The sequence below is a fragment of the Limulus polyphemus genome, unplaced genomic scaffold, assembly GCF_000517525.1.
Source record: "Limulus polyphemus unplaced genomic scaffold, Limulus_polyphemus-2.1.2 Scaffold53, whole genome shotgun sequence".
NCBI lineage: Eukaryota > Metazoa > Arthropoda > Merostomata > Xiphosura > Limulidae > Limulus > Limulus polyphemus.
In genome coordinates, this window is record NW_013665663.1 from 831529 (window position 1) to 841168 (window position 9640).

The window sequence follows — 9640 nt, forward strand, 5'->3', positions numbered from 1 at the left end:
CAACTTGTTTTATCCTAGTAGTAGACACAAGGAGTAGAGTTTTGGATCGTTTACAACGTTTTTAATTAAAAGTCTGAATAAATATTATTGAATTAGATGTATCACGTGTGGTTGTTTATTAAACTTTGGATATTCTTTATTTTGCTCCCTGTCTTTATGAGTTGTGCACATGGTGGCATATTAAAAACAAACTTTTAATGGTGTTGAACTAAATTTTCTAGTGCGAAACATGGAGTAATAAAATTTTGATTTCGTCACAGTAAACTACTGGTTATGGTTACATAAAGCAACAGCACCGTGCTTTCCGTTTCGCTTGACCAGATGTGTGTGAATGACTATAAAAGTAAATAACTCCTTTTGTCTGCAAAACGTGATTTATCAGTGATTTGTGTGACATTACATCGCAACAAGATTGTTAACAAATTTTAACAAATATTTATTTCCTGGCTCCATACAGGTTTCCACTGAAAAGTAAATAATAGCATCTTGACCGCACAGTTTCTGTTGCAATTCGCTGCCAACAAGAAATGTTGCTCACTATCTGGTTGACTGGTAATACAACACACAAAGATTTGGTCAAAATGCTATTCATATTAATTTATTTGCAAGATGTCGATCATACCGAAACATGACGTCTTATGCTGGCGAAGCGTGATCTATTTATACAAGTGGTTTGTTTTACAATACATCACAACAAAACTTTTTAGTATTTTTAACAAATGGTACTTTACGGGTCCTATACGGGTTCCCACTATGAATAACACATCATCTTCTTGACCGAACAATATATTGTAAGTTATCTAATATGACTCATACAAATAGTGTTTTGCCAGAGGCTTTGTGTATTACATGCCAACTGACCTAGTGAGTTCTATTTTTTCTATTTCTAAACTATTCATTTATTCTAAAACAAATGATGAAAACTTTGTAGTAGGACAGCCAGTCCAGAGGAATGTGATCTTTATTATAAGATCCTTTACCCTCATTTCTATCAAAGAAAAAAATATTTATCTTAGCTATCATTTTATACATTTTGACAAATTAAAGTGAGAAAAGAGACAGATAAATGTTTTTATTCTAAATTTCAAAATTGAAACGGTAAAAAAGCAAGCAAAAACATTCCTTTTGTTATTTGATATTGTGAAGTTAAATCGAAAAGTATATATTTGTTTACTTCTAGGTGTTTTAGGTAAGTGAAATATACCATCTTTTTATACCTAGTAGTTTCTATGAATTCAAGATTTTACCTTTAAACATTTACTGATAGGTTTGCGCTTGTCTTATAAAATTATGTTTATAGAAAAGTTTAGCTTAATTAGTTTGAGCTGTGTGCATATTTGTCAATGAAAAGATTGGTCATAATCACCATGCTTCAAATGTGTCAAATACAACAAAAGACCCTGATAGCATTTTTCATATCACATTTAATTTCCACAAATGAGGTGTTAATACAAATATATATAATCTCAGTTTCAATTTATTAAAAAAAATTCAATGATTAATGCACTTTCCCTTTCTATTTGAAGAACTTATTAACACAAGTATAATTGTCTTCAATTTTCTAGTAGATTTTTGTTGAAAATAATATTTTACTATAAACTAGCTGAGGGTACCCATTAAGTAAACAACTATTATATACAGGACAATGTTCTATAGTATTCACCTTCCTTCTTTCTTCTGTTTTTAAATCCCCAATGACCTTAGTAGATGCCTACTGCATACCCAATTCAACTGATTTCATGCTTATGTTTTTAAAGTCAAACGTCTACAAAAAGAAGTGGAAATGTGCCCTATTTTAGGATATTTTTTTAGTCCCCTTAAAACAAAATAGCGCATGTACACCAGCGGACTTCACTTCTTAGAATTTGGGGCTCTTCATGCCCCATATAGCTTGAAATAAACTGCTTTTTTTCTTGAAAGGTTTCTTTGCTCTCAGGGTTCTAAATTTGTTTAAAGTAATTTGCTCATCTAGCTCTAATCTCCCCATCATCCGTTAATATATTTCCTTTTCATCATTAATTATCACTGTAAGCTCAAAAGGCTTATTCCATTATCTTATTGGTTTTACACATTTCTGATTCAGACCTTCTTCAAACTTTTCCTTGACATTTATTTCGCTATTATTTCTTATGGCTATGTGGTATATCACATAGTCATCTTCAGCTTGGCTTTCTTCTTATTTATTGGAAGCTTTCCTTTTCTCCCTTACATCTTCTTCTATCTCTTTGTTCCATCATATTGAATAGTGACATAACTTTTCATAGAAATTCACTGGTTAGCTTCTTCATATTAGTGTAACTATATTAAATAATTTACATATCTTATACTTCAAGGTGTCCTGGAGATTTTGCTCATATACAAAAACCCTGAAATGTTTTGCAGTTACTCTAACCATAAAACATATCTTAATACTGAAAAGTTTTCTGTTGATGTTTTAGACAGGAAAATAAACACATGATCGTGCTCCGCTAATCATACACTCATCTGAGCCTTATTGTAACTTAGCCCCCCAGTGGCACAACGGTATGTCTGCGGACTTATACTACTAAAAACCGGGGTTTGACACCCATGGTGGACAGAGCACAGTTAGCCCTTTGTGTAACTTTGTGCTTAATAACAACCAACTGTAATATTAACATTTGATACATCAGTTTCACTACAATTTTTAATGGCAATCATAACTTATTCTCACTCTTTAGTTTTAGTTACTGTGTTTTTATTTATTGTTTTAACCATCTTTTTAAAGATTCTTTTGTTTTATTTTAAGTACGGCATAGTGTTTATACAACACTGCATTATTCCTCTAAACTGTTTAACACCACCACCACCACCTCGAAGAAAACGTTACGAAAAAAAACAAAAAAACGAACAATTTTAATTTGTATTACAGAAATCACCGTTGTAGTTGTTGATAAAAGTGTATAACCAAATTGACAAGGTAATAAAAATTCCCGAAGAAAAACGTAAGTCCCATCCGTTTCCCAAAAATCTCTAACGAATGCTCCAAGTTTTGAAAACTACAAAAACATTATAATTCCCATTAATTTCATACATACACACACACACACACATAAAAAATACAGGAAATAAACTCAGGCGCTTCTATTTGCTTTACATTTGCAACAGTCATTTTATTGATAAAACATATACTTCATTATATAAATGTATATACACATAAACATAAGTAATATTGTTCTAAACTAGCTATAATCTAAAAAAAGACCAATAGTAACACATTTCATTTAAACCTTGACAGTATAAAAAGCAAGATATTACAGAATAGCTGGAAAGTATATTTAAAGGTCCTTCACTTGATATGGTAATGATTTGTTCAAGTTGATTAGTTTTGAGAATGATATTCAATGTGGACAGGATTTTGAAACTTGAAAAGTCTTAATGCATAGAAGTAAGCAGGTTGAAATAGACAAACAATAGACAATCAAACAAGGCTTAGCTTTCGGTTTATATTAAGCCTTTATATCTTTTATTACTAACAAATTTGATTTCTTCACAATTGCAGCATAAGGATATTCAAGAATGTAATCGTATTTTTTAAGAAGCATAACTAATAATACATTAGATTAATTGCTAGACAAACCATAAAAACAATTATTATATTCTACATATCTACACATTTTTTCTAACCTAATAATTCTGAAAAAAGACTTCGTTAAAAGTGTAAACATTCTTTCTATTTTTAATATTTAGTAAACTCCTTTCAAGCCAATCCACTGTAAAATTTGTAATCAATACTTGAATAAAAATAACAATAAAAATTCTGGTTGTTGAGTAAATTTATAAATAATTTTCCAGTGGTCAGAAGAGTTAGTTATTGGTCCATATTCAGAATTCCTACAGAATTAAAAAATTAATGATCCATTTGTACGCCGGTCAGACAAATATTTGATATGTAGATTGATGAGACATTTGCTGCTCTAAAAACACAGCCTAGCGATACCACGAATAATTTGGAATCTTTGATTCAGAAGCAGGTGCATATTTAGCAATTTCAAAAAATTCTCTGGTAGATATAGGATGTGGTACAAAGGCTGTTAGTGGAGTAGCAGCCGAGACAGGGATAACCGCACGTGGTGATCCAATAGCTCCTGCGAATGCTAAATTCTTAGTATTAGCAGGGTTATCACCAAGACCTTTGCCATTGGATTGTATACTAGGCCTGAAACTTTGAGCACCAGTAGCATAATCTACCGCACGTTTTGTTCCATCAGCGTGCGTAACAGAATAAGATCCAACAATATCTCCAGCTACATCTCCACTTTCGGAACGAGAAACAGACCTTTCATTAGCAACTGCAGTGTACGTGAAGTTGAAGGGACTCAACTGGAATAAGAAAAATATATAAGATGACCGTTTTTTTTTATAAATGTAGAGCGAGGGTTCATTGGTATTACGTAGGGTATTTAGTAGACTTGTTTTGATACAACATACGATGTTTTAAAGGCACGAAAAATAAAACTGATAAGAAACGACAATACCTTCAAAAATTCAATACAAAATAATATTTAATAAATTTATTAATGTCATCATGAAGTATGAAATTACATTTGAGTTAATATACAGTCTTGGCCAAAATGTTTGCATATTTTGTAACACGTAATTTCATTATTATTAAGATGGGATACAAATACACTTAGCGCTGTCAAACTGAGAAATGCATGTTATATTAAATAACTACATATGTAATTTGTATAATGAGTCAGGTAAACGATTTATTAGAACAGCAGACAATTTTATCAGGCACTTGTAGAAATAACGTGTAATTCAGCATTTCATCAATCACAACAAAACCTTACCAAAATATATATATTGACAAAACAGAGCATCAAATTATTATCAGTAGTGTCTGTAACCTTATACCAGTTCATATTAAACATTCAGAACTTGGTTGGTCCTTCTCCTACTCTAATAACCTTCGCTAAGCTACGTGGCATGCTGTCTATGAGGTTATTGATGTCATCCACCGTGATTTTATCCCAACTTGTTAGTAGAAGGCACTGCAACTCAGCTAAAGTAGCTGGTTTAGTGTCGTGGTTAGCAATTTTCCGGCTCAGTTCTACCCAACAGTTTTCAATGGATTTTCAATCTGGAACACAAAGTTATTGCCTGTACTCCGATGACGTTTCAGGATTCTGGATACAGTACACTGGGGGTACCCTACTGTTTTGGGAGAGCTCATATGCTTCGTACCATTTCTGGACAATCGAACAAGTTGACGTCCAATAAATTCTGGCACGTTACGAGGCATGACTCTACACCAAGTACAGAGAAATTGTCTGAACAAAACGTTGATCTGTTTCAAAGCGATTACACCAAAAGTTTTTATAGAAAACAGGTGTTTTTTGACGAACGAATGCTCAAAACAACTTATACAGACCAGAATAACAACTCATATATGTTTTTGGAATCATCTTCTCAATAACTGCTCCATACATGTAAACAATAACATCAATATAGAATAGTATGCATGCATTTTGGCCAAGATTGCATTCATATACAAACATTAACACTAACAATTTGCTTACTTTGGAAAATTAAATACACAAACTCACCTCTGCAGCTAAAGCAGTAGCACCAGCAGCAGTAGAGGAACCAGTAGGAATAACAGGGGCACCAGGGAAAGAGCTGATTTTGACGTTAGCAGGATTACTATCAGGTTCCACACCAGGCTCGTTACTTTGGATATCTGCCATAAACCCACCAGCACCCGCAATGTATTTTACGGTCCTACGACGTCCATCAGGGTCCGCCACACTGTAAGAACCTGCAACATTACCAGAGCCATCTCCACCTTCTGTCCTGGAGTTGGTGCCACCTTCTACATCAGCTGTGTAGGTGAAGGAGAAAGGACCTATCTGTGTGAAAAATATTAATTATTTCTTTGACATTGTAAGCATTTTAAAATAGCAATATACAGAATTTATTTTATAAGAGATGATAAAATATATGTGATGTAGTGCAAAACGTTTCAAGGTAGACTTTTGAAGGTATCCAAAGGTAGGATATAAGCAATGTAATTCATGAGATTTACTTCAAGGTAGACTTTTCAAGGTATTCAAAGGTAGGATATAAGCAATGTAATTCATGAGATTTACTTTACATATTACCATATTTTTACTAAACCTATTATCTCTGAAATTTCTGTTAATTTGGAAACAAAGATTATCTTAGCATTATTCTTAAACTACTATAATAATCAAATAATAATTCCGTTTTTGTGAAACATCGTGCAACTTCACAACTATTTACTTGATAGCCACATTCAACACTGAAAGCATTCTCGTATCTCACTATCGAAAGGTTTTTATCTTCTCACGATACATTTTTCACGGAGTTAACGTTGTTTAAAGATTCACAAAGATCACAGAAACTAGGAACTTGTTGATAGTAATATAATAGCAAGTTAAAGTTCATAATTGTCTTGTTATTATAGTTATTACAGCGCTTAATTAATTACAAATAATATAAGCATTACAATATTTCGAGTTTTATACTATACAGGAAAGATCGCGAGTGATTATTCCGAACATTTCCAAGCAGGTCAAAAGTTTATCCTGGATTTGCTACAATGTAATATTTATGTTTTTCCTGATTCCTACTTACTGATTTAACAGGGATGTGTTCATCACCGGTTCCATATGCACCAGTAGGGATAGATGGTACTCCAGGAAAGAGGTTGTTATTAATGTTAGCTGGATTATTACTGGGTACAACACCAGCAGGGAAGTGGTTAATGTTAACATTAGCTGGATTACTACTGGGTACAACACCAACAGTGAAGTGGTTAATGTTAATATCAGCTGGATTATTACCGGATAAAACACCGGGTTCGTTACTGTGAACATTTGCTTTAAACCCGCCAGAACCAGCACTGTAATCTACATTTCTGTAATGTTCATTTGTCTTTTTTTTGTCCACGCTGGAGGATTCCGCCACATTTCCAGAAACGTCTCCAGTTTTTGCTCCAGCTGAGTATGTGTAAGACAAAGGTTTTCTCTAAGAAGTAAAAATCACATACAGTTTGAGTATAAAGGATTAGTTTAAAAGTCTGGGTAAATGACAACAGAAACTGTCACACCTGAAAAAATTAAGTTTAAAATACAGAGGAAGACAGTTAGCGGATGTAGAAGCGTATTGCAGGTTTAAACTGTCACACCTGAAAAAATTAAGTTTAAAATACAGAGGAAGACAGTTAGCGGATGTAGAAGCGTATTGCAGGTTTAAACTGTCACACCTGAAAAAATTAAGTTTAAAATACAGAGGAAGACAGTTAGCGGATGTAGAAGCGTATTGCAGGTTTTAACCATTTGGTTTTAATGAAATTGTTTTAACATTTTGTGTTTTAAATTTAATTTGAGTAATTGAATAGAAATATTTCCATTACGTAGAATAAATTCCTGCAAATCGCTGATAAATATTGTGTTAAAGAGTATATATCAGAACTTCTGTAGCTTACAAAATTACTTTAAATTTTACATATAAGAAAAGGAGAAAGGTTAGATTTTTTTTAAAGATATCTACATCTTGAACAAAAGTTATGCTTTAATAGAAAAGCTGTCAAGGATCATTAAATATATTATTATTGCACGAAGACCATGTACTAATATCGTTATTTAATGAAATGTTATAATAACACATTTTATCGTGTCTTTTACCAACGATCTTTTTTTTTTCAGAACGTAATTTCAGGACTATAAAACTAATTCATTATTTTAATATTTTCTTCTCTGTTTTAGTTATTGAAGATCCATGTTGAGAAAACATACATTGTTCGTTATATTGTCTTAAGGAATTATATTTTAACGTTTAAAATAGTTTTGGATATGTAGGACTAAACTTCTCAAATATAACAGAATTACTGATTTTCATAGAAAGAACTGAATGCTGCCTCAAAAAATTAACACATTTTCACAAGTCACTAATATGGACAATAACTTTCCATCGGTAGTACCAAAACACTCATATTGCGTTTCTAAGTATGTTATTTGAATACGTAATTTTAATATTTACATAGATTAACCCCATACAAATATAATTAAAGGCGACAGTCCTAGCTTTAACGTCAATTAGCTTATATACTCACAGGTTCACCAAAGGGTACTGCTGGGCTGACTCGTTGTGCTTCAGATGATATAGGTGCACCCAATCCAAGAGCAAGTATTTGTACATTAGCAGGGTTTTCTCCCGCATTGATTCCTTGTTCGTTAGATCTCACTTCTCCTGTGAACCCAGACCTGCCAGCCTTGTAGTTAACTTCTCGCTGACGTCCACCTGGGATGTTTAAGCTGTAGGACCTTGTCACTTCTCCAGCGGCGCTTTCAGATTCCGATCTAGAGCTGAATCCTCCCTCAGCTCCAGCAGTGTAAGTAAAGGACAAGGGGCTAGTCTGATAAAAACAAACGAGAAGAAATTAACCAGATTATCCGAGTAAGCTTTATTTTTAGTATGACAATCTAGACCATAAACCACGCGCATTTTTTTACCTACCCCTTGAACAAACACAGGGGATTCAAGAGCAGGAGCTGTAAGTGGGCCAAGTGGTTGGCTGTACTGAACATGTGGAAGCACATCATAGTAGAGAGGAATGCCTGCAAGAGCCACTCTCATGTTGGTGCGAAGTGCCACCAGGGCACAAAAGAAAATAATCTGGAAAAATATAAATCACGCAGTTCTAAAACTTTCCATCAACCATTTGAATTTTGCATAAATATAATTTATTTTATATAAGTTCTGTAGATATGTTAGAATAATCAAGAATCGTTATATCTTAAATAATACAATATGCTATGTTATATATCAAATCAATCGATTTTATACTAAGAGATTTCTTCAAGGCGTTTCTGTTAGACATCTTATTTACGTATATTAGAAATACATAAGTCCTGTAAGTCAAACACAAATAAAGCTAACATGTGAGAAATGTACACGAAACTTGAAAATACAGTGTTAAATTTCTTACAAAATCCTTCGCTTTAGTAAGACCATCAGAATATTCTAAGAAAAAGTTTATGACTTAGAAATCCTTAAACATAGTATAAATTTCCCTTCATAGATTCCTATTCAATCATGCAGTAAAAAAATGTATATATATTAAACATCTATATGGTATGTAACTCATAAATGCGTATTATATCTCTACAAAGAGCACAACTATACTTACCCTGAGACCCATCCAAAGACAAGCTTAAATCTGCTTGTTTTCACAACTTGGACGATGTCTGCCTCTCTCATCTTTGAACACTCCTATATATATACCGTTCAGGACAAAATCTTTAAACCGTGCGGAAGAACGACTAGAACTTCTACTAGTAGATAATATCTAATTTCTATACCTGCAGCCGTCGTTCGAGCAAAGACCTTGAATATTTGGTATCAAAACTCATCCTTTTTTTGTTCATGTGAAAAGTGGTTTGACGTCATCCGCTTCACCTCGGTCCTACTTTACCGTTCTATCTTTATTCCTTCGTTTTTTCTCTTGTAAAGTAAACGATCCAACACGAAGTCTGTTTATTGCTTATATTGTCCTTCAAGCTATCGCTTACTCGTTTGAAACAGTTGCTGCAGAATAATGTTTGAATTACTGAGCAATTTGACAGAAAATTTGTCCACAAAATATTCAGTT

General features: G+C 33.1%; 1 protein-coding gene across 1 annotated transcript; it reads right to left on the reverse strand.

Annotated features, from left to right (window-relative positions):
* Positions 1–3301: 3301 nt before the first annotated feature.
* Positions 3302–9249, reverse strand: LOC106463536. Its single transcript, XM_013923582.2, has 6 exons — positions 9179–9249; positions 8506–8664; positions 8102–8404; positions 6622–7014; positions 5571–5873; positions 3302–4341 (listed from the first exon to the last, which is right to left on the reverse strand). Exons 1-6 carry the CDS (start codon positions 9188–9190, stop codon positions 3949–3951), a joined length of 1563 nt encoding a protein of 520 aa, XP_013779036.1. The 5' UTR covers positions 9191–9249; the 3' UTR covers positions 3302–3948.
* Positions 9250–9640: the final 391 nt, after the last annotated feature.